Source organism: Mixophyes fleayi, chromosome 2 (assembly GCF_038048845.1).
Source record: "Mixophyes fleayi isolate aMixFle1 chromosome 2, aMixFle1.hap1, whole genome shotgun sequence".
Lineage (NCBI taxonomy): Eukaryota > Metazoa > Chordata > Amphibia > Anura > Limnodynastidae > Mixophyes > Mixophyes fleayi.
The window spans coordinates 64,705,555-64,731,019 of NC_134403.1; the positions used below are offsets into that span (position 1 = coordinate 64,705,555).

The following is a 25,465-nucleotide window of genomic DNA, read 5'->3' on the forward strand; positions in this document are numbered from 1 at the left end:
AAATATATGTATCTTTAATTTCCTTATTGTTCGAGGGAAAACTTGCAGAGAACTGCAGTTATCTTACATATAAAAAGTTACTTTATAACTCTGCTCTGCACTGTATGTATGGTATCAAGCAATAGTGAAAGATGACATCCAAGTGTACATACATTATGTACAGGGTATTTATTATTATGTTAATCTGTGCATCCAGATCACATGAAAAATTGCTGGAGTGGTCAAAGGGAGGAGACATGCAGGAGGTGGGGATTTAGCTGCAGGTAACTGAATATGGATGGCAGCCAGCCACACCTAGCTGTGCCCCTACCCCCCTCTGACAAACCAACATAAAAAGGTAATCAACTGCCAAATACACTGGATCTTTCTAGCTGACCTGCAGCACCAACTTCTCTTATCTTCTCTATTTGACTTGACACAATGTCTTACAATAAAAGCTTCAGCGCTCGCTCTGCTATCCCCCAGGGGGGTGTTAGCTCATTGAGAATCAGCCAGACCCATACATCCAGGGGAGCTGGTGCAGGGTTTGGAAGGTCAGGAGGATTTAGCAGCTCCAGCTTGTCCAATTTGGGCTCAGTGAAGAAGAGTGTCTTACGTTGTCAACCCAACCCAAATTGCTTTATTGTTTGCCCAAGTAATGGAGGTGGAGCTGGGGCTGGATATGGTGGAGGTTTTGGAGGTGGTTTTGGAGGTGGCTATGGAGGTGGTTGTGGAGGTGGTTTTGGAGGTGGTTTTGGAGGTGGCTATGGAGGTGGTTTTGGAGGTGGCTTTGGAGGTGGTTTTGGAGGTGGCTTTGGAGGTGGCTTTGGAGGTGGCTTTGGAGGTGGCCAGAGAGCTTGCATGTTTTCTGCGCCTCAGAAACTTGAGGTGACCGTTAACCAAAGCCTGCTGGCACCCCTTAACCTGCAGATTGATCCCAACATCCAAGTTGTAAGGAAGGAGGAGAGGGAGCAGATCAAGACTTTAAACAACAAGTTTGCTTCTTTCATTGACAAGGTAAGTGTATTTTAACATCACAATATTATCATGATGGTTCTATTAGTAATGTTGTTATTACACTAATGCTCAACTAAAATACCTTGTGTATGTTGAGTGACAAAATCGTTTGTTGTCTCTTAAAGTCACGGGCATAAAAATATATAAGCTACCTCTCGCCACAGTGGAGAAAAGTTACTACAGTGATTATATATATATATATATATATATATATATATATATATATATATATATATATATATATATGTGTAGTGCGCCCATGCAGGTGATATGTTAAATCTGTAGACAGTAACGATTGCATTTACATTTTCTACTGGGCATCTTTTTGGTAACAGGTAAGGTTCCTGGAACAGCAAAACAAGGTTTTGGAGACAAAATGGGATCTTCTGCAAAACCAGAAGTCATCCAAGACCAGCAACATTGGACCCCTGTTTGAAGCTTACATTGCCAACCTGAGGAGGCAGCTGGACAGCCTGATCAATGATAAAGGCAGACTGGACGGAGAGCTTAGGAACATGCAGGACCTGGTAGAAGACTTCAAGAACAAGTAAGTCCTAAAATCAGGCTATGAAAGAAAGTGTGTGAGAGAAGGGTTTAATTTGTTTGCAGTACATTTAAATGTAAATTCACAAATGTATCAAAGTAGAATCTGAATTTGTAAATAGTTTGGTCAGACAGTTCATAAGTTACTGTAACTAAAGTATTACAAAGGTTTTCTCTATGGCTACTGCTACACCCTTATCGGACTAGAGAAAGTGGAAAAAGGGGAGGGTTTGCTGGCCAAGAAGAGAGGAACTAAACAAAGTAGGTAAACCTGGAGTGTGTCACTTGCAGGAAAGTCAATTAGTAGGTAATCTTTATCAAGTTAAATCTAAATGTCCAGTCCAGAATTAATAATTGGGCACAGACACAAAGAAGATCATATCAATTTAATCATTATTGTCTACTTTCATCCAGTACATTATCCAAAAGTGCACAGGAACACGCACACATATCTACCTTTAAACCCATATATATGTACCTGAAATACGTAACTTTTTATTTACTCTTAGAACTATACATACTTGTCAGATTACACTTTCAGCCATCTAGCGCAAGCACTTATTAAAGTGGAAAAATAATTGATTGTCCGATCCAATTTCTTACAAAAAAAAAGAATATATTTATTTTCTGAAACATTATTTTAAGATTGAATTACGCAGCGCAGCCAACATGTTGGTACGGAGTTTCAATACTGAACTCTCCACTGATAGTCAGCAAAGGGAAGTTTTGATACCATTTGCACAATAAAAAACAGCTCACAAATGTACATAAAGGATCACAGTATTATACAATGTTCCAAAAATAAATCAATTACAATATGCAATAAGCTCTGTCTTTTCTGGGCGGATGAAAATGCCCTCTGCTGTTTTTTGGTCCCTTAGGCCAGTGCTTCCCAAACTTTTGCAGTTCTCCATAATTTTTTCAAGGCACCCCTCCAAAATAATTACTGAGTAGTCCTGTTTTAGAAGTAGTTGGGTCAAAAAAATGTAATAAGTATTTAGGTCAGGACAGAAATACTTATTTAGTTGTATGCAAAAATGCCCCCTCTGCATCCAGACACACTGCCCCCTCTGCATCCAGTCACTCTGCCCCCTCTCACGCTGTCCCCTCTCCTCTGCCCTCTGTCACGCTGTCCCCTCTCCTCTGCCCTCTTGTCCTGCTGTCCCCTTCTCTGGCCTCTGTCACACTGTACCCTCTCCTCTGCCCTCTGTCACGCTGTCCCCTCCTCTGGCCTCTCGCCCCCTCCTCTGGCCTCTGTCACGCTGTCCCCTCTCCTCTGCCCTCTTGTCACGCTGTCCCCTCCTCTGGCCTGTCACGATGTCCCCTCTCCTCTGCCCTCTTGTCACGCTGTCCCCTCCTCTGGCCTCTGTCCCCCTCCTCTGGCCTCTGTCACGCTGCCCCCTCTCCTCTGCCCTCTTGTCACGCTGTCCCCTCCTTTGGCCTCTGTCACGTTCCCTCTCATTCTGTCCCCTCTGCCGTGGCCAGCCAGAAAAAAACCGAACAAAACATAAACTTACCAATCTGCGCGGCACTGGGACCCAGCATTCTCCATCTTTCTCACGCAGCTTGTCACTATAGCTGCGTGAGAGAGGAGGAGAGGATGCTGGGTTCCGGCGCCGCGCGGATTGGTAAGTTTATGTTTTGTTTTGTTTTTTTCTGGCTTTCCAGCGGCACCCCTGTGACAGCGCCGTGGCACCCCTGGGAGCCGCGGCGCACACTTTGGGAACCGCCACCTTAGGCAATGTTGACATCTGACTATTTTTGGTCATTTAGAACATCTAACTCTTAAATAGAAATATTACAATTAGTGAAGTCATATTTAGTATTAAATTAATAAGAATTTCACAACAGATATGATAGTGACACTTTCCAAAATTTGAAAACTAGTACATAATACTTATTGTATTGCTAAGTTATTGAGTATTGATTCATCTGAGAATGTTAATCAGCATCTGTTATTTTCATACATATTGCTAGCTGTACTGTGTTTACAAATGAAACACAGACTGTGTTTATACTAAATATATGTACAAATCTCTCAGGGCCACCTTAACAACAGTATGGGCCCCCGGGCACAGCAGTGCACCGGCGCCCCTATATATAAATATAGAAGTATAAAAAAAAAAAAAAGATTATATATATATGGAATTTATCTTTATATGACCTTATACATGATTTTCTGTACCATTAGTGTATGTGTGTGTGTGGGGGAAAAAAAAGTGAATATATATATTTATATATAAAATTAGTCACTTTTTCTTTTTCAAATCCCCCTCTTAACTTACCTTTCAATCGCGTTGCGTCGAATCCTCTTCTGTACTTCGTCGCTATGCTCCTCCATGCTGTGCTGGCAGTGAATGTCGGGCGTGATGACGTCATCACACCCGACATTCACTGCGAGCGCATCACGGAAGAGAAGACCAGGGAGTGAGCCGGATCGTCACCTTTTACAGCAGACTTGCCAGGGCCCCCTTTCCCCTTGGGCCCCCGGGCACCTGCCCATCATGCCCAATGAGAAAGACGGCCCTGCCTGGTCTGTTTACCCTCCCTTAGGATGTAAGCTCGTATGAGCAGGGCCCCCTCCCCTCCTGTCTCCATACCTGTTCTTCCGCTCCGTCTTTACTGCATATGACTAGCCGGAGTTTCTGAAGTATTGGTACTTTTTGTTCATTGTTCTGTATGGTTTCACCCTGTATAGTCTACTGTTAGTACCAGGGCCATCTTTTCCATTGGGCATGATGGGCAGCTGCCCAGGGGTCCCACGGGCAAGGGGGCCCCATAGGCACGGCTCTTAATGAGAATAAATAATCCTGCAAAAGAAAAAAACCTGGAAAAAAAAAACCTTCAACGGTCACTGAGCAAGTACATCTATCTATCTCTATCTCTTTATATCTATATCTATATCTGTATCTGTATACATCTATATCTAGGGGCCCCGGTGCACTGCTTTGCCCGGGGGTCCATAATGTTGTTAAGATGGCCCTGGTTAGTACTGTGTGTGGCGCTGCGGATACCTTGTGGCGCCTAACAAATAAATGATAATAATAACAATAATAATAGATTGCGGGTGCCGTCTTCTAGAGGTCCAGTAAGACAACTGTTCTTTCCCCACAAAGCTGGGTAGGATCCGGGACCTGGGGATATTCATATTTACTAGAGATGGGCGGGCTCGGTTCCCCGAGAACCGAACCCACCCGAACTTTGCCTATCCGAGTACCGAGCCGAGCATTTGACAGAGGGAGAGAGCAGGGTGTAGTCACAGGCTGATTAGAGCAGGGACAGAGAATACAATTCTGCTAACAATTCTGATTACAATTCTGATAACAATTAATAGAGAAGAGAGGGGGATAGAGGAGTCTTTTTTTTTTTCAATATTTGGCACTCCAAGTGCTTTGGGGAGTCCCCATTCTTTAGCATTAATATTTCTGGCTGTCAAAAGTCCTGTTTGTTTGCAGTGTCTAAAAAAAATATTTAGCACTCCCAAGTGCTTTTGGGGTGTCCCCATTCTTTTGCATTAATATTTCTGGCTGTCAAAAGTCCTGTTTGTCTGCAGTGTCAACAAAAATATTTAGCTCTCCCAAATGCTTTTGGGGTGTACCCCATTCTTTTGCATTAATATTTCTGGCTGTCAAAAGTCCTATTTGTCAGCAGACTACAAATAAAATATTTAGCACTCCCAAGTGCTTTTGGGGTGTTCTTTTGCATTAATATTTCTGGCTGTCAAAAGTCCTGTTTGTCAGCAGTATCTAAAACAATTTGTAGCACTACAAGTGCTTTGCTCATTCTGCTGATATGTGTACTGCTTTGAATCCATTATGAGACCAACCAGGTTCTGTCACCAGTCCTGATGGTAGTGTTCCCAGTACGTCATCTGGGAAAGGCGATGTAAAACTACACAGTCTTTTGAAATCTGTAAAAAAAACACTAACTAAGGAACTGAGGAAAAGTTAAGAGCCGATAAAAAAAAAAATTGCCAACATGCCATTCTACACACGCAGTGGCAAAGAGAGAATGAGGCCTTCACCTTTGTCTATTAGTGGCAGATCAAAAAATGTTACCGAGCCTACAAGTGGTGCACAACTATTGTTACACGTCAAAGCCGAGCTGCAAGATAACAGTAAGGCATTAGAGGATAATATTTGCTATGAATCACAAATGACACCAATCCCTGTGTCACGAATCAATGTAGAGATACAGCTGAGGAGCAAAGAATAAGGTGAAAAACATACAAGTTTATTGCTGAAGAGACTGAACAGATGATGTAATAATGGTCTTGTACAAGATACCAGGTATACACAGTTGCAGGTAAACGGGAGGTGTGGAAAGATTCCAGGCAGCAAGTACAGGGAGATGCACATGAAAGTACCAGGTTCACAGATGAAAACAGTTCAGCAGAATGTATGTTGAGATCCTAATGCAGCATAATCACAGGAGCAAGCAGGAGGAAGAAACCACAGGGTGTAACAACAGGATATGACAACGATAACCAGCCATGTGTGCTGGGAGTGACAGGTATATAAAGGGAAATGAGAACACACCCATGTGCATGGAATAATTAGTGAACAAGTTAACCCCTAAAGCAAACAAGAAAGGCACAATAGCAGCACCTCTGGTAATCAGAGGTACTGCTGCAATACAATAGTAAGGACAAAGGCAGGAGCTGCCAGGCAAAGCAGCATGTAATGCATAAGCTTGCAGGCAGATCCTGACAGTACCCCCCCCTTAGGGCGGATTTCAGACGCCCGATTACCAGAAATGTCTAAATTCATCGGAATCATAGTCCACAATAGGGGGCCTGGCAGAAAAGTCCTCGTCCATGGGCGGAAACGCAAAAGAGACCATGCCAGTTGTCAATTCAAGCACTGCAGAAGCACCTCTCTTCTTACGTCCTCCTCTCTTACGGGACTTCCTCGGAGTTGAGACCTGAGCCAACAGGGTGGAGCACAAAGGTAGTTCTCAGACTGTAGTGCTGGGTAGTGTTGCCGAAAGCACAGGTGACCCACAAGATGGCACTGCAGGGGTTGGAGAAAACTTTTTGATTACTGCCTCAACAAACAGTTGTAAGTCCGATAGGATGGAATGATCCGTTTCAATAAGTGGGTTTGCCCATTCCAAAGCTTCCCCTCTAAAATATGAAATTAGGAACAGTACCTGTCTCTTAGGGTTGTTAACAAGCTCAGGTAGGGAGGGAATATAAGACACAGCAAATCTCAAAAGGGCACCAAGTTGGGAAATGTGCCCCTCAAAGAAAGGCAACGGCTCAGACTTGGCACTCTCAGCAAAGGATGACTTGGACTTGGCAGCTGACCTGGACTAGGCGGCAGGTTTGGCAGCTGGCCCGGACGGGGCGGCAGGCTTGGCAGCAGGCCCGAGCGGGGCGGCAGGCTTCGCGGGGACAGTACTGTGAGAAGCCTCGGGGCAGACAGCACTGTGAGAAGCCTCGGGGCAGACAGCACTGTGAGAAGCCTCGGGGCAGACGGCACTGTGAGAAGCCTCGTGGCAGACGGCACTGTGAGAAGCCTCGTGGCAGACGGCACTGTGAGAAGCCTCGTGGCAGACGGCACTGTGAGAAGCCACAGGGCAAGCAGCACTGTGAGAAGCCACGGGGCAGGCAGCACTGTGAGAAGCCACGGGGCAGGCAGCACTGTGAGAAGCCACGGGGCAGACAGCGCTGTGAGAAGCCTCAAAGCAGACAGCACCAAGTGGCAACTCGGGTTGAACCGCATGGACAGGCAACTCGGGCTGAACCGCATGGACAGGCAACTCGGGCTGAACCGCATGGACAGGCAACTCGGGCTGAACCGCATGGACAGGCAACTCGGGCTGAACCGCATGGTCAGGCAACTCGGGCTAAACCGCATGGACAGGCAACTCGGGCTGAACCGCATAGACAGGCAACTCGGGCTGAACCACATAGACAGGCAACTCGGGCTGAACCGCATAGACAGGCAACTCAGGCTGAACCGCATAGACAGGCAACTTGGGCTGAACCGCATAGACAGGCAACTCTTCTGGAGCAGGCTTTAAGGGCAGCGCCCCCTCTGGAGCAGGCTTTAAGGGCAGCGCCCCCTCTGGAGCAGGCTGTAGCTCAGGAAGAGAGACAGCGGCTGAAGACTCGGAACTGGAGACAGCGGCTGAAGACTCGGAACTGGAGACAGCGGCTGAATACTCGGAACTGGAGACAGCGGCTGAAGACTCGGAACTGGGTAGCGCGGTGGCGAGAGACTCAGGACCAGGAAGCAGGGTGGCAGGAGACTCAGGACCAGGCAGCACGGTGGCAGAAGACTCGGGTGCAGAGGGAGCGGCAGCAGACTCAGGACCGGACACAGTGGCAGCAGACTCAGGACCGAACACAGTGGCAGCAGACTCAGGACCGGACACAGTGGCAGCAGACTCAGGACCGGACACAGTGGCAGCAGACTCAGGACCGGACACAGTGGCAGCAGACTCCAAGCTGGAGGCAAATGATGACACCTCAGAGCTGGAGGCAGAGGCTGGCACCTCGGAACAGGAGGCAGAGGCTGGCACCTCGGAACAGGAGGCAGAGGCTGGCACCTCGGAACAGGAGGCAGAGGCTGGCACCTCGGAACAGGAGACAGAGGCTGGCACCTCGGAACAGGAGACAGAGGCTGGCACCTCGGAACAGGAGACAGAGGCTGGCACCTCGGAACAGGAGACACCATTAAGAGGTACTGTTTGCACAGGTTCAGCAGCAGTAAATGTGGATTGAGACAGACCAGCAGCTTCTGCATTAGAAGAGACATAATCAGACAGTCTCCTGAGAGGGTCCACAAGTAAAGCGGAAAATCTAGCAAGCTGAGAATGTAGCAAGATAATGTCCATCTGTAAAGTTTGTAGCAGTGGCAATTCCAAGATTGGTGAAACAGACATGTTGCAAAAAACAAATGAAAAAAGAATTGCAGAAAAAGATCCCAGAAAATATCCTCCACACGACTCCTAAGCTGTTTTTTCTTTAGGCTGGTTATACTGTCACGAATCAATGTAGAGATACAGCTGAGGAGCCATGAATAAGGTGAAAAACATACAAGTTTATTGCTGAAGAGACTGAACAGATGATGTAATAATGGTCTTGTAGAAATTACCAGGTATACACAGTTGCAGGTAAACGGGAGGTGTGGAAAGATTCCAGGCAGCAAGTACAGGGAGATGCACATGAAAGTACCAGGTTCACAGATGAAAAACCACAGGGTGTAACAACAGGATATGACAACGATAACCAGCCATGTGTGCTGGGAGTGACAGGTATATAAAGGGAAATGAGAACACACCCAGGTGCATGGAATAATTAGTGAACAAGTTAACCCCTAAAGCAAACAAGAAAGGCACAATAGCAGCACCTCTGGTAATCAGAGGTACTGCTGCAATACAATAATAAGGACAAAGGCAGGAGCTGCCAGGCAAAGCAGCATGTAATGCATAAGCTTGCAGTCAGATCCTGACACCCTGTGGAGAGTCCATCTAACAGTGGGATGTCTAATTGTGAGCATTTTGTTAGTGTACCCATAAAGAGGGACCCTTTCAGTAGTTCTGCTGAAGTGTGCCTGAACAGCCCGAGTGTAGCCGGGGATACACAAATTGAGGATGCCACTTTGGAAATAGAAGAGGATGAGGGGGAGATTTGTGGAGGCGACGAGGGCGCTAATGAGGATGTTGATGAGGATGAGGTTGTTTATGTCAGTCCTGCACCAGTGGCAGCAGTTCTGGCACGTGACAAGAAAAAGGCCATTGTCATGCCTGGGCATAAAACCAAAAAATTCACTTCTTATGTTTGGATTTATTTCTACCCCAATCCAGACAACAACTGTATAGCCATTTGTAGTATATGTCAAGCCACAGTCAGTCGAGGGAGGGACCTTAACCATCTTGGAACCTCGTCTATGTTACGCCATTTGACGAGAGTTCATGGCAAAGTGTTGGGAAAAGCTGAAAGTTCTTCCAAAAAAATTACAAGCACTCGATCATCAGCTAGGACCCTCCGCTCACCGACATCAAAATACAAAATACACCCAGCACACCATCCTCATCAATATCCTCAGTAGCGCTCGGAGTTAGCCCTGCATCCCACTTATTAAGGCTGGATGACTCCTGCACTATTATTGATTCCTCTGAAGAAAGCGTTAGTCCCACTGCTGCTGCTTTTGCTGCTGCTGGGGGTGAATCGTCAGCCCAGAGGAAGGCCAAGAAAAAGAGCAGTCCTACATTTTAACAATCAACTGTGAAACAATCATTTGCTAGGGGAAGCAAATATGACAGCAGTCACCCAGTCGCCAAGCGAATCACAGACGCCATGGCTGCCATGTTAGTGTTAGATCTGCATCCAATATCCACAATAAACGCAGCTGGTTTTTCACAGTTAATTGAGGTTTTGTGTCCGCGTTACAGAATTCCATTGCGACACCATTTTTCCCGTAAAGCTATTCCACAACTATACCAAAAAGTGTGTACAAATGTAGAGATTGCGCTGAAAAATGCCATTCTGCCCACTGTCCACTTAACCACAGATATTTGGACAAGTGGAAGTGGTCAAACCAAAGACTATATGACTGTGACAGCCAACTGGGTTGGTCATACACCTTTACCAGCAGGAACAGCAGCAGCATGTGCACCACTACGTAACATTTGTCACAGGCAGGCCACTCTTTGTATCACCGGCTTTACTAACAGGCATACAGCTGACAATTTGTTACGCAAACTAAGAGATGTGATTGATACATGGCTTATACCACTTGGACTCTCCCCAGGATATGTCATTTCTGATAACGCCAACAATATAGTGCGAGCATTACAGCTGGGTGATTTCCAGCACATTCCCTGTTTTGCTCACACCATCAACTTGGTGGTGCAGAGCTTCCTACGAACTAACTGTGAGGTGCAGGAGATGCTTTCGGTGGCCCGTTAGATTTCAGGCCATTTCAGGCATTCGGCCACAGCATGTAGGAGATTGCAGCAGCTCCAAGAGCAGTTTAACTTGCCCTGCCACCAACTTAAGCAGGAGGTGGTAACTAGGTGGATTTCCACCCTGTACATGCTGCAGAGGATGAAGGAACAGCGCAAAGCCATCCAAGCTGCTGCCACTAGTCATGACAAAGACGATGAAATGCCATCAACGTCGTCTTCCAAGCCCGATGCCCAATCTCCTAGTACAGGGCATGTAAAATCCAAAAAGCCCAAGTTAAGAAAAAGTAGCAAAAATAGAAACTTAAAATCATCTGCGGAGAAACGTAAAGTTGCCAATATGCCATTTACGACACGGAGTGGCAAGGAACGGCTTAGGCCCTGGCCCGTGTTCATGACTAGTGGTTCAGCTTCACCCAAGGATCTTAGCCCTCCTCCCCCCCCTACAAAAAATTGAAGAGAGTTATGCTGTCAGCAACAAAACAGCAAACAACTCTGCCTTCTAAAGAGAAATTATCACAAATCCCCAAGGCGAGTCCAAGGGTGTTGGTGGTTGTCAAGCCTGACCTTCCCATCACTGTACGGGAAGAGGTGGCTCGGGAGGAGGCTATTGATGATGTAGCTGGCGCTGTGGAGGAACTTGATGATGAGGATGGTGATGTGGTTATTGTAAATGAGGCACCAGGGGGGAAACAGCTGATGTCGATGGGATGAAAAAGCCCATCGCCATGCCTGGTCAAAAGACCAAAAATTGCACCTCTTCGGTCTGGAGTTATTTTTATCCAAATCCGGACAACCAATGTATGGCCATATGTAGCTTATGTAAAGCTCAAATAAGCAGGGGTAAGGATTTTGCCCACCTAGGGACATCCTCCCTTATACGTCACCTGAATAACCTTCATAGTTCAGTGGTTAGTTCAGGAACTGGGGCTAGGACCGTCATCGGTACAGGGACACCTAAATCCCGTGGTCCAGTTGGATACACACCAGCAACACCCTCCTCGTCAACTTCCTCCAGGAATTCTGCAGCGGTACGCCAACTACTGCCACTGCTGCTGTTGCTGCTGTTAGTCGGTCATCTTCCCAGAGGGGAAGTCGTAAGACCGCTAAGTCTTTCATAAAACAATTGACCGTCCAACAGTCGTTTGCCATGACCACAAAATACGATAGTAGTCACCCTATTGCAAAGCATATAACTGCGGCTGTAACTGCAATGTTGGTGTTAGACATGCGCCCGGTGTCCGCCATCAGTGGAGTGGGATTTAGAGGGTTGATGGAGGTATTGTGTCCCCGGTACCAAATCAGTCAAGATTCCACTTCACTAGGCAGGCGATACCAAAGATGTACAGAGAAGTACGATCAAGTGTCCTCAGTGCTCTAAAAAATGCGGTTGTACCCACTGTCCACTTAACCACGGACATGTGGACAAGTGGTTCTGGTCAAACGAAGGACTATATGACTGTGACAGCCCAATGGGTAGATGCATCCCCTTCCGCAGCAACAGCAACAGCTGCATCAGTAGCAGCATCTACAAAATGGCTGCTTGTGCAAAGGCAGGCAACATTGTGTATTACAGGATTTAATAAGAGGCACAACGCTGACAACATATTAGAGAAACTGAGGGAAATTATCTCCCAGTGGCTTACCCCACTTAGACTCTCATGGGGATTTGTGGTGTCAGACAATGCCAGTAACATTGTGCGGGTATTAAATATGGGCAATTTCCAGCACGTCCCATGTTTTGCCCACCCCGTTAATTTGGTTGTGCAGCATTACCTCAAGAGTGACAGGGGTGTGCAGGAGATGCTTGCGGTGGCGCGCAAAATTGCTGGACACTTTCGGCATTCAGCCAGTGCCTACCGCAGACTAGAGGCACATCAAAAAACCATGAACCTGCCCTGCCATCACCTCAAACAAGTGGTTGTGAGGCGCTGGAACTCCACCCTCTATATGCTGCAGAGGATGGAGGAGCAGCAAAAAGCCATTCAGGCCTACACAGTCACCTACGACATAGGCAAAGGAGTGGGGATGCGCCTGAGTCAAGCACAGTGGAGACTGATTTCCATGTTGTGCAAGGTTCTCCAGCCGTTTAACCTTGCCACACGAGAAGTCAGTTCCGACACTGCCAGCTTGAGTCAGGTGATTCCCCTGATCAGGCTGTTGCAGAAGCAGCTGGAGAAAGTGAGGGAGGAGCTGGTAAACCATTGCGATTACACCAAGCATTTAGCTCTTGTGGATGTAGACCTTCGTACGCTTTGCCAGGATCCGAGGGTGGTCACTCTTTTAAAGTCAGAGGAATACATTCTGGACACCGTGCACGATCCTCGGTTTAAAGCGTATGTTGTGTCTCTGTTTCCGGCGGACACAAGTCTACAGCGGTGCAAAGACCTGCTGGTCAAGAGATTGTCCTCTGAAGAGGACCGTGACAGGCCAACAGCTCCACCCTCATTTTCTTCCACATCTATGGCTGCGAGGAAAAAGCTCAGTTTTCCTAAAAGAGGCGCTGGCGGGGATGCTGATAACATCTGGTCCGGACTGAAGGACTTGCCAACCATTGCAGACATGTCTACTGTCACTGCATTGGATGCTGTCACAATTGAAAAAATGTTGGAGGATTACTTTGCTAACACCATCCAAGTAGACATGTCAGACAGTCCATATTGTTACTGGCAGGAAAAAAAGGCAGTTTGGAAGCCCGTGTACAAACTGGCTCTATTTTACCTGAGTTGTCCCCCCTCCAGTGTGTACTCGGAAAGAGTTTTTAGTGCAGCGGGGAACCTGGTCAGTGAGCGGCGAAGGAGGTTGCTTCCTCACAACGTTGAAAAAATGATGTTTATAAAAATGAATAATCAATTCCTCAATGAAGTACAGCACTGCCCTCCAGATAGTACAGAGGGTCCTGTGGTTGTGGAGTCCAGCGGGGACGAATTGATAATGTGTGAGGAGGAGGAAATACACACTGTAGGGGGAGAGGAATCAGAGGTTGAGGATGAGGACGACATCTTTCCTCAGTAGAGCCTGTTTAGTTTGTACAGGGAGAGATGAATTGTTTTTTTGGTGTGGGGGCTCAAAGAAACCAATCATTTCAGCCACAGTTGTTTGGTAGGCCCTGTCGCTGAAATGATTGGTTTGTTAAAGTGTGCATGTCCTATTTCAACAACATAAGGGTGGGTGGGAGGGCCCAAGGACAATTCCATCTTGCAACTCTTTTTTTGGCATTATGTGACCATTCAACAGTCGTTTGCCATGTTCAAAAAGTAAAAGAAAATGTCAACAAATTCAAAAAATTAAATCAAAAGTTAAATGTCCTGTCATTATTTAAAACAAGAGGTATTGACGTGCTAGAATTAGTGTAGTGTTAATATGTTATAAACACTACACTTGGAAGTTGGAGGAAGTATTGTGGCCCCGGTACCAAATTTAGTACCGGGGCCACTCCACTACGCTGTCCAGATACTTGTTTGGTGGAATTCTGACCAGTTGAGGGTGTATTAATTATATTGTAGCCCCAGTATCAAATTTAGTACCGGGGCCACCCCACTACGCAGTCCAGATACTTGTTTGGTGGAATTCTGACCAGTTGAGGGTGTATTTATTATATTGTGGCCCCGGTATCAAATTGGTCACCGGGGCCACCCCACTACGCAGTCCAGATACTTGTTTGGTGGAATTCTGACCAGTTGAGGGTGTATTTATTATATTGTGGCCCCGGTATCAAATTGTGTACCAGTGCCACCCCACTACGCAGTCCAGAAACTTTTTATTTTGGAATTCAGACCCGTGGAGGGTTTTTTAATTATATTGTGGGGACCACTCCTCTACGCAGTCCAGGTACATTTTTTGGTGCGATTCAGACCAGTTGATGGTTTTCTTATTATATTGTGGTGACCACTCCTCTACGCAGTCCAGGTACATTTTTTGGTGCGATTCATACAAGTTCAGGGTTTTTAAATTATATTGTGGTGACCACTCCTCTACGCAGTCCAGGTACATTTTCTGGTGCGATTCATACAAGTTCAGGGTTTTTAAATTATATTGTGGTGACCACTCCTCTACGCAGTCCAGAAAGATACCTCGTTGCAACATTTTGGACTAATAACAATATTGTGAGGTGTTCAGAATACACTGTAAATTAGTGGAAATGATTGTTATTGAATGTCATTGAGGTTAATAATAGCGTAGGAGTGAAAATAAGCCCAAAAACTTGATTTTTTTACTTTTTTTGCTTTTTTAAAAAAAAATCCGAACCAAAAGCTTTCGGCAGGTGTTTTGCGAAACAAATCCGAACCCAAAACATCAAGAAAATCCGAATTCAAAACACAAAACACGAGACACCAAAAGTCGCCGGTGCACATCCCTAATTTTTAGACAAAATAGCAAAACAAAACCAAACAAAACCAAAACCAAAACACGCAATGACGGTTTGGCAAAACCAAAGCCAAAACCAAAACATGAGGGTAATCCAGATCCAAAACCAAAACCAAAACACAGGGGCCAGTGAGCATCTCCAATATTTACCCACGTTGAGCATTCTTTAATCATTTCTCCATCGCTCCTTATACTTTATACAGTGTAACTACATAATACTCTTTGTGGATTTTTATTATCTGCTTCACCAAGACTAGTAACAAGTAGAGATATCAACAACAAAAATGCAAAAAAACCAAAATATAAACTGAATATATATGTTTTATACCATATCATTAACTTTTCAAATTTTTTTATTTCTATTATACGTATATGAAGTTTTTATATAATTTTTAATATAATAAACTGTATTTTAGTTCTGCAGTCCGCAGTTCTTTTTACATTTGTTTTTTGTTTTACAGTGGAAACTCTCCCTGCCACGGTGGTACTCACTTTTACGATGCTGGAAATCCCGACACTACTTTCCCCGGCAGGATTACACCAAAGACCTCTTCGCTGACTCACTGGAAAGACAGTTAGCTTGAAACACAGACTTCATTAAATTAAGACAGGTAAAGAACCTGGCAGCGTCCGATTAAGTCAGATTAAATGTACACACTGTCAACTGAGCTCTTAAGATACTAATTTAAGGAGGCTCCGCCTGTAAAAGGTTCTTTACTAAGCCATGTACATTCTACAGGCGGAGCCTCCTTAAATTAGTACCTTAACAGCTCAGTTGACAGTGTGCCCATTCAATCTGACTTAATCGGACCCTGCCGGGTTCTTCATCTGTCTCAATTTACTGAAGTCTGCATTTCAAGCTACCTGTCTTTCCAGTGAGTTGCAAAGAGATCTTCAGTGTAATCCAAAATTAAGGTAAGGTAAGTAGTGTCGGAATTTCCAGCATTGTTATATAGTACCCAACGCCTCTGCCAAGTGTACTATAACCAGATTCTTATTTACAAAAAAGAAGACTGCACCAGGCAATCCATTCACCTTCCTCTTAATGTTTAAGTCTTAGTTTACTTCAACAGTAAGAAATGTTAACAGAGGAAGGGTGCACCCGATCATTGTAATAATTGTACAACCAAAACTGAAAGAAAAAGAGAAGAATGACCATGTGGGGCACTCAAATGGAAATAAAGAAAGTATATTGTATTCAGATGTACTGAATTCTGTTAAATAAATATTTATTGTTTATATCGTTAAAAAAATCTAGCAGCGAAACGCGCGTTGGCGGACGCCGCGATCGCTGCTCTGGCACTTTCAATCTCTGTTAAATTTAAGTCCTCTGTTTGAATAATTAAGGAAGGATTAATATAACTATGTGCTGTGTCGCTTTGCTCTGAACATTGCTAGGGCATATTAGCGCTGTTTAGGTTATAGGGAGGCACACCGGCTCATATAAGATTTCAAGTTGGCAAATTATCAGCCTCTCAGTGGGTTAATCCTATCAACGGTCCCGAGGGTGGAGATTTTGAGATATTAAGCTGTCTACAATCATGATATTAGAATGTGGATATGAGACTCAGCGTTAGTAGATTAAAAGGACCCGAATCAAGGGGAATAATCTTTATAACAATATAATAGGGCAGAAATTTATATTCTAAGACTCTGCAGATTTCAGTGGATAATTTTAAGAATTCAACCAGCCCTAGCAAGTTACTATTATTTACGACCAGCAGTGTAATCTTATTTATGAGCAGCCAAACACATCTCCTTTATATTAGTTAGGTGGTGTGTAAATGGTATCAAAGAGGATGACATATTAATTTGTTGAAGGGGTATGATAAGTACATATAGGTGTTATTAACGGCATTAAGCCATGGTATATTAGATCAGTGTAATAAGCAATCCAGAGCAGTGTCGCGGCCAGACAATTAATCATTGTCTATTTTAACAGTATTTATATCCATTTCAGTGGGTGTTCTAATTGCAACTTTTAATATTTTGCTACTAGATTTTTTTAACAATATAAACAATAAAGATTTATTTAACAGAATTCAGTACATCTGAATACAACATACTTTCTTTATTTCCATTTGAGTGCATCACATGGTCATTCTTCTCTTTTTCATTCAGTTTAAGTGTACTATAACCCTCGCATTTCATCTTTGCAGGTATGAGGATGAAATCAACAAGCGTACTGCAGCTGAGAATGAGTTTGTGGTTCTGAAGAAGGTGAGCTCTTTTACCTGCACAGCAGATTGTTTGCATAACAATAAAACAGCCAGGCCATTTACTATGTAGAAAACACTCCCAGCCCCTGGATGAAGCAAATGTTAATCTACTATGTGTTGCAGCTGAACTGTCTCTCCCATGATTGCCAGAAATAAGTATTACAATGCACATAAAGAAAACAATATTCTTACTTCAATTGTACACTTAAAATGTTTAAAATGACATCCCACAAAAAACAAAAAACAAAAGCTTACATAGCTTTGCCAAATGTTCCTGCACAAAACGTAGGCAGACTAAAGTAGTGTGGAAAAGGGAGAATAAATAGTAGGAAGACGCCCCGTGTAGCTGGTGGTCAAAACTTAGGTGCCACTAGTTTTGAAAAGGATACCTAATACATACTACGTAGCATTGTAGCTCAGTGGAATTTGGTATATTTTGATAAAATCTTCTGGTCTTTACAGGACGTGGACGCAGCCTACATGAACAAGGTGGAGCTGGAAGGCAAGGTTGATGGTCTAACAGATGAAATTAACTTCCTGAGGGCACTATATAAAGCTGTAAGTAGTAGTTTCTGTACTAAATATGTTATTATAGCAATATAGACATTCAGAGTTTATAACCGCAGTGTGTCTGCTAGCGCACTAAAACCAGATATCTGTGTTTCTCTCCAGGAGCTGAGTGAGCTGCAGGCACAGGTCTCAGACACCTCAGTTGTCCTATCCATGGACAACAACAGAGCTTTGGACCTGAACAGGATCATTGCTGAAGTTAAAGCTCAGTATGAAGATATTGCCAACAAGAGCCGTGCTGAAGCAGAGTCTGTTTACCAGAACAAGGTAAGCATGTGAGAATCATTGTGAACGCTGTGACCTTGCTTTTACAATGCTTAATTTATTAGTTCTCCAATTATATATGTGCATATGCCTCTTAGGAGATTTCTAAATGTGTCCTTGATTTTCCCTCTAAAGTTCCAAGAGCTCCAGGTCATCACTGAGAGTTATGGGTATGATCTGCGCACCACAAAGTCTGAAATCTCTGAGCTGAACCGTACTGTCCAGAGGCTAAAGGCTGAGATTGAAAATGTGAAGACACAGGTACTGTATTGCCCTATCTTCACAAGTGACAAAAGATAACTAGGGGCCTGATTCATTAAGGTTCTTAAACGAAGAGGATTCTCATTTCAGTCTCCTGGACAAAACCATGTTACATTGCAAGGGGTGCAAATGTGTGTTCTGTTTTGCATATAAGTAAAATACTGACTGTTTTTTCATGTAGCACACAAATATCAAATTTAAATTTCAGTGTACAAATAAGCTATCAAGTATTTGTGTGTTACATGAAAAAACAGTCAGTATTTAACTTATGTGCAAAACAGAACACACATTTGCACCCCTTGCAATGTAACGCGGTTTTGTCCAGGAGACTGAAATGAGAATCCTCTTTATTTAAGATCCTTAATGAATCAGGCCATAGAATCTGAAAGGAAAAAAATGCATTTTTATGGCCACATAGAAGTGCTATAATCTCAATGAAAATTAAATTTGGTCTGGTGGTATTACATTGTCACTGATAATTTAATTTTGGAGCCAGTATCCAGACAAGTGTATATTTTCCAAATAACTCTTCAAATATAAAGTGTCATCTTTATTCATACTTTCTTAATGTAGCATGATGCAGGTACTAATATGCTAAGATAAGGCAATGCTTCTGTGATGCTTCTTAAATTATTATAATACTTTATAGCAGGTGCAACTACAGGTGATTTAATGCTGCTCGTAAGCAACAGAAAGCAACATACATTAGGATTAGTTACCGTTTAGACCTCTTTGTAAAAATTTAGTTTGAGAGCAGGGCGTGAATGCATGAATCATAGTATGATCAGCTGATACTTTTAAGTAATGCAAGCGAATACATTTTCTATCCGCTGGCTGCTGATTTCACCTGCTTGATGTGTGCTGCTGTTAGCTTAGCATCTTCAATACTCATTTGTTCATTTTTGTGTGATTCACTACTAGTTGCTTATTATTGCTTTCTATACTCTTCCTCTGTCTTCTGCCCCTTTATCTCTTCCTCCCCTCCACGCTCCTCTCTTCCAGTCTTCCATCATGCCTCCTCGTTTATGTCCTATAGCCATCCTCTCCCCCAGCCCACTCCCCCGCCCCAACTTCTACCCTCCCCCACGCTCCAGCAACCCTGCCAATCTTATCCACTTTTCCTCACTTCCTTCCCTTCCTTTCTCCTGTGCCCTCTGGAATGCCAGATCCATCTGTAATAAACTGCCCTCTATCCATGACCTTTTCATCTCCAACTCCCTTTACCTTCTTGCTATCACTGAAACTTGACTCACCTCTTCTGACACTGCCTCTCCTGCTGCTCTCTCCCATGGGGTCCTGTCCTTCACCTACTCCACCAGACTGGATGACCGTCCAGGAGGTGGTGTGGGCCTACTCCTATCCCCTAATTGTAAATTTTGGGTTATTCCCACTGTGCCTTCACTCTTTTTCTCCTCCCTTGAAGTTCATTCCATCTGTCTCTTCTCCTCCATCCACCTCCGTGTCTCTGTCATCTACCCTCCCCTGGCCCCACTTCCCTCCTTCTCGACAATTTTGCAGCCTGGCTTCCCCACTACCTTCATCTGACCTTCCCTCCATCATACTAGGACATTTTAACATCCCAATTGACAACCCCACTGACCCTGCCTCTGTCAAAATTCTCACCCTTTCTTCCTCCTTTGGTCTTACTCAGTGAACCTCTTCCCCCACCCACTGTCTTGGTGACTCCATTGACCTTGTTTTCTCTCATCTATGTGATCTCTTTGATTTCGCTAACTCACCATTCCCAGTCTCTGACCACCATCTCCTCTGCTCCCCCTCCTATCCCACTTTGGCAATTAACTTTGCCAAACTGAGCTAATTGACTTCCCTCCTTCTAGATCTTCTTCCCATCTTGATCTCTCTATCACTGTTCACAAAATCACCATGTCATCTGTTCCCCCACTCCGCTGCCTGGGCGTCACCCTTGACTTTTCCCTCTCCTTTGCCCCCCACATTCAATCTTTCACCCAATCCTGTCACTTCCAACTCCTCAATATCGCTCGTATTCGTCCCTTGCAATCTCAGGATGCCACTAAAACCATTATCCTTGCACTCATCATTTCCCATCTTGATTAGTGTAACCTTCTCCTCACTGGCCTCCCCCTTTCCCACCTTGCTCCTTTCAGGTCTATATTTCACATTGCTGTGAGACTTATCTTCCTCTCTCTCCGCTACTCTTCTGCCTACCCTCTCTACCTTACCTTACACTAGCTTCCTTTCCCCTACAGCAGGAGTCAAGGAACTTTTTTACCTTTTACCCCAAAATATATTTAGATACGCCGATGTTATCCCCTTGATTTGAAAGGAAGGAAATCATATATTATTAATTATTAGAATTCCATAGTTTTGTTCCCCATTCTCTTACTTCCCTCACCCTATGTGCCTCCATAGTTTTGTTCCACGTCTCTTATTTCCCTCACCCTATGTGCCTCTGTTATTTTACTTACTTTTTATTGACTTTTTCTCTTCTTTTTTCTTCTTCTCTGTTCTTCTTGTCTTGTTTTCTTCTGCCGCTGCTCCTCTCTGTTCCTCACTGAAAATGACATCGGGCCACCCGACAATCAGTGGGAGAGAAGAGGAGACTGCTGGGAGTCGCCGCGCGGTCATGTGATTGAAAAAAAAAATCACAAGACCGCCGGCGGTGTGTCTCGGCAGCATTACCCCCAGGAAATTTATTTTTACCCCATTTGGAGTAATTTACCCCGGTTCCCCAACCACTGCCCTACAGAATCCTTTTCAAACTCCTCACCCTCACCAACAAGGCTCTCCCACTCCACTGCCCCTTACATCTCCAGCCTCCTGTATACTCACACCCCACCAGGTTCCCTGGGTTCGGCCAATGGCCGTCGCCTCTCTTCCACTCTGATCACCTCATCCCACTCCAGAATCCAAGATTTCTCCTGGGCTGCCTCCCTCCACTGGAATGATCTCCCATGCTTCATCTGACTGTCCCTAATTTGTGCACCTTCAAACGGGCACTTAAAACTCACCTCTTCCTCAAAGCCTACTAGCCATCCACCTAACCTGCTCTACATGCCTGACTTCCTTACCTCTTTCTTCCCCTGTTCCGCCACTTGCCTCTCTTGCAATTGATTCCCTTTTAGATGTAAGCTCACACAAGCAGGGAACTCTTCCCTCCTGTCTCTCTAACTAGTCTTCTGCTCCATCTTCAATGTGTAAGCTATTTTTGTAGCTTTTGAAGTCCTGGTATTTTTGTTCAGTGTTCTGTATGGTTCTACCCTGTATGATCCACTGTCTGTATTCTGTACAGCGCTGCGGAAACCTTGTGGGACCGTATAAATAAAGACTAATAATATAATAATAATAATAATAATAATACGTAGTCTTTTCCATAAGATGGGAATTGGCACTTGCTTTTACTGGATGAAAAACCCATTTGAACACATACAAATAGTAATTGTACTATAGGTGTAAACTGCAATGGCAATGTGTAAGCAGTTTATAATAAACCATTTCCCATTTGTTTGCCATATGTAGTGTACTAAGCTGGAAGCACAGATTGCTGAGGCTGAAGAGCGTGGTGAACTGGCACTGAAAGATGCCCAGGAGAAAGTAGCTAAGCTGAAAGCTGCTCTACAGAAGGCCAAGCAGGACATGGCTCAGCAACTCCGTGAATACCAGGAACTGATGAATGTGAAACTAGCTCTGGATATTGAGATTGCCACATACAGGAAGCTGCTGGAAGGAGAGGAGAGCAGGTAGTTCAAGAAGAAAGGGTACTTTGGTAATTTCATAGACTGTATGTTTTACAGTCTGATTATGTTTTTAAGAAATAAAAGATTACTTTTATTTTCTGTCTACTCGCAGACATATAGATCTAATAGCATTATTTTTTCCCTTCAATAATCAAGCAAAATCTTGCTAAATAAATACAATGATACAGTCAAGAATAGGAGTGATCTTGCAATAAAATGTTTCATGTGTTTCCTCTCTTTTTATTATTACAGGCTGGCTGGTGAAGGGGCTAATGCTGTCAGTGTATGTAAGTATCCTTGTTTGCCACTACTGTCGCAATCCAGTATCAGTGGTTAGATGGGAAGGTGGCTTAGAATAATCTACATGAATTCCTAACCTCTTTTCCTTTGTTTACAGCTGTGGTTAACTCCAGTTCCTCAGTTGGAGGTGAAAGTAGATATGGAAGCTACGGAGGATCAATCTATACTTCTGGTGGAGGCTCTGGGTTTGGTGGTAGCGACTATGGTAGCAGCGGTGGATTATCCAGTGGTGTGAAGTCCTACTTAATGACAACCACATCTTCTAGCAGAAACAGCCAGAAATACTATTAAGCAGTTATGTTCCCTGTTTAATGACACCAGCAGTGCTATCCATGCCTCCCAATATACTCAATATTTTTTCTACAGAACCGAGGCACCAAATTTAATTGCTGGTGTTTCCCTAATCCTCAGTAAAAGCATTTTGTTGTGCCAAATACCTGTTCTCCTATGTTACTAAAACAATTTAGGGGTAGGTTTGACTGCTGAGGTTGTCAGGAAGCAGTACACTTATCTTTGCAATATCCTTCTTTTATTCCTATTACTGCCTTTTAAATCTGTGCTCTCCTTGAGCGTCACCAGTGGCTTTATGACTGGCTGGTGGCTGTAAGATGAATTGTGGCCCTCGCACAGCAGTCATATAAAATCTTTGCAGGCCATTTTGGTCAACACTTAGTATACATGGATCCCAAAATAAATCAATTTTACAGTATTTCAGGGTAAATTGAACATTTAATAGTTTTGTTTTCAGAGAGAATTTCCATTATTGTGTATATCAGTAGAAATATATGGTGCTATTATTCATCCTTGAAAATATCATAAAGTCTATTCGAGTTTCAATGCCAAGAAAACTGCTAAGCAGCTAAATATTTTCTGAAAAATCAACTTGTTCATATTACTAAATTTTGAACCTGCGTCTATACAAGAAACCGCATTGGGAAAACTTCCCGTTTTCACTTTGTAATATCTGGTCTATGCTAATTGGTAACTAGAGAAAAAAACATGCATTGTCCGTACAGAGCCAGGATATACCTCATTGATATATAGAAATCATTGTCCATATAGATGAGGGGGTGCTCGTTTAATATTTGAATATGAGCGAAAACAAAGAGAGAGATGGATTGTATAAGCACTCCTATCCACAGAAAGTAACTCAATAATTACTATTAATAGTTTTGGGCACCAGCCTTTATTAACAATTATAAAAACATATCTGTCCAAATGATGTTATATAACCTCATTGGTAAAAAAGTGAAATATTAAAAAAGGAAAAGATTTAGTGTAAGAAAAAATAGTGGTGTATTTAAAACATAGGATAGTGGAGCCAGGTGAAGAATTGTATGGTTGTATGACTATGAACCAATATGATTATCACCTATTAAAGCCACAAATTGTTCAACAATATATTTGGGCAGGTGAAAAATATATATATTGTTGGTATCCCTTATTATAGGGAGAGCATAAAGGAGAAAATAGATACCAGTAAAGCACTAAAGTTGTAAATAATGGTATATAGCTGCATCTCCTTGAGATAATATAGTATGTGATATTGGGTTAAGTCACATTACTGAAAATATATATGGCATATAAGAGCTGGTGGTAATGGATTCTAATATTGATCCAAGGTCTCCAATTGCTGTCACTGTGCAAAATATTAATATAATGGTATTTATTATTCAGAAGTATCGAAACAGCATTTTGTTAAAATGAAATGCTTTCCCAACCAGATATGTGCCATAATGCCTCCCCAGATGTCCATTACTAATAGTAGGATGGGATTTAATAGTCATACATATTCCACCTAAATATTGAATGCACCAACTAGCTATAGCGATTGCCATGCATTCCCTTACTAAATATATGAGAAGCGCTATTGCTCAGGATTTCCTAAATTACTAACCACATATTCCGTGGTATGAGAGCGCTCGCGGCACCGCCGCTAGCTGGCTCCATTTCCGGGTATGACGTCAGTGTTGACGTCAACTACCCATATGGGTTCTTTCTTTCATTCATATCACAACTAAAAAAATAAATACGAATTATTTAAAATTATCAAAGTAATTATAAAAAATACTTTTAAATAACATTTGAAGGGGCTATGACACTGTTTGAAAAAAAATTCCTTTAGTGTGGTCACATTGTTAAAAATGGTCTAAAACTGTATTACACATTAAAAAAATTAGCAACAAATATGTAAAACAGATTCTCATTGGTCCCTCTGCTCCAAACCTTATATATAAATTAGAGATGAGCAGTTCGGATTATGTTAAATCTAATGAAATCCGACACTGGGGATCTGAAGTCGTGACTCAATTTCTCCTGCCAAACATGGATATCAAAACGGGGCGAAACGTCATTTCAGAGATTGCCATCTATTATATATATTCCTCCCTCATTCTCTCAAGTGCCCTTTTAAAACAGACAGCGTGTAGGTAGGAGGTTAGCTGCGGTGCTCTGCTCATAAAATAGCGTTCACGATGAACTAGGGCTATAGTAAAGCAATAGAATCCTGTCATTATTGTATAGCAGTTCTGTAGAGAATAGTCAGCTACAATAGTTTGCTGATCAATTGCTTTTAATTTCAATCTTAATACACTTTACACAGACTAGTGGCTACTGGTTGTTGTTAATGCATTACATTGCATATATCTAATAGTACTAGACAGAATACACAGACGAAGTTAGATAGATATCATTCTGAACTAAGCAGTAAATTCTTTGAGAAAACAGTGCTTTTGCTGTCACACAATTAGCAGCAGAATCCAAAAAACAAACAGATTTCTTTCTTTTAAAATTGAAAGTTTTTTAGTGAAAGTAATCTTGTGTGGGGCAGTGGCAAGTGATATAATTTTGAAAAAAAGTGGGTGTTTGCTTGTAAGATTCAGCAACAGTTTCATACCCTAAAAAAGGTTATATATTATTATATTCTAATCTTTTCTATTTTTCAATACTTGTCTACTTTGGAAGGGTCATTCAGTGAAATTTATATTTAAAGAAGACTGTTTGTGAGGGCCAGAATGTGTTATGGTCACTGAGGGTAACTATCAATTTGGATTGGTGCAGGCCTTCCTGAGGTGTGGAGCCTAACGGGCTCCCCGGTCTTCACCAAGAATTGCTGCAAGGCAGGATAGATTTTGATGCCGGGAGTTGGCAGGTTGTGACCCTCAGGGTAGCCCCCTGATGTGATAGAGGGTAGATGGACGGATGCAGATGGATACACAGGAGAGGTCGTGGTCAATATACAAAGCCAGGTTGGATACACTCTGAGGTATACCATGCCAAGGACTGTCCAGAAAGCGAGGTCAGTGAACAAGC

General features: G+C 43.3%; 1 protein-coding gene across 1 annotated transcript; it reads left to right on the plus strand.

The window, feature by feature from the left end:
• Positions 1–379: 379 nt before the first annotated feature.
• LOC142141050 (keratin, type II cytoskeletal 7-like) lies at positions 380–23,097 on the plus strand. The gene is made up of 9 exons (XM_075199136.1): positions 380–996; positions 1,332–1,543; positions 16,983–17,043; positions 17,505–17,600; positions 17,715–17,879; positions 18,012–18,137; positions 21,636–21,856; positions 22,106–22,140; positions 22,251–23,097. The coding sequence occupies exons 1-9, from the start codon at positions 421–423 to the stop codon at positions 22,442–22,444; spliced, it is 1,686 nt and encodes a 561-aa protein (XP_075055237.1). The 5' UTR covers positions 380–420; the 3' UTR covers positions 22,445–23,097.
• Positions 23,098–25,465: the final 2,368 nt, after the last annotated feature.

What these genes read in the sequence shown, in the direction of transcription:
- LOC142141050 (XM_075199136.1), top strand. Translation starts at nt 421, where the DNA reads ATGTCTTACAATAAAAGCTTCAGCGCTCGCTCTGCTATCCCCCAGGGG. An exon ending in GTAGAAGACTTCAAGAACAA is followed by an intron (nt 1,544 to 16,982) that starts GTAAGTCCTAAA and finishes TCATCTTTGCAG; the next exon opens with GTATGAGGATGAAATCAACA. An exon ending in AGTTTGTGGTTCTGAAGAAG is followed by an intron (nt 17,044 to 17,504) that starts GTGAGCTCTTTT and finishes TGGTCTTTACAG; the next exon opens with GACGTGGACGCAGCCTACAT.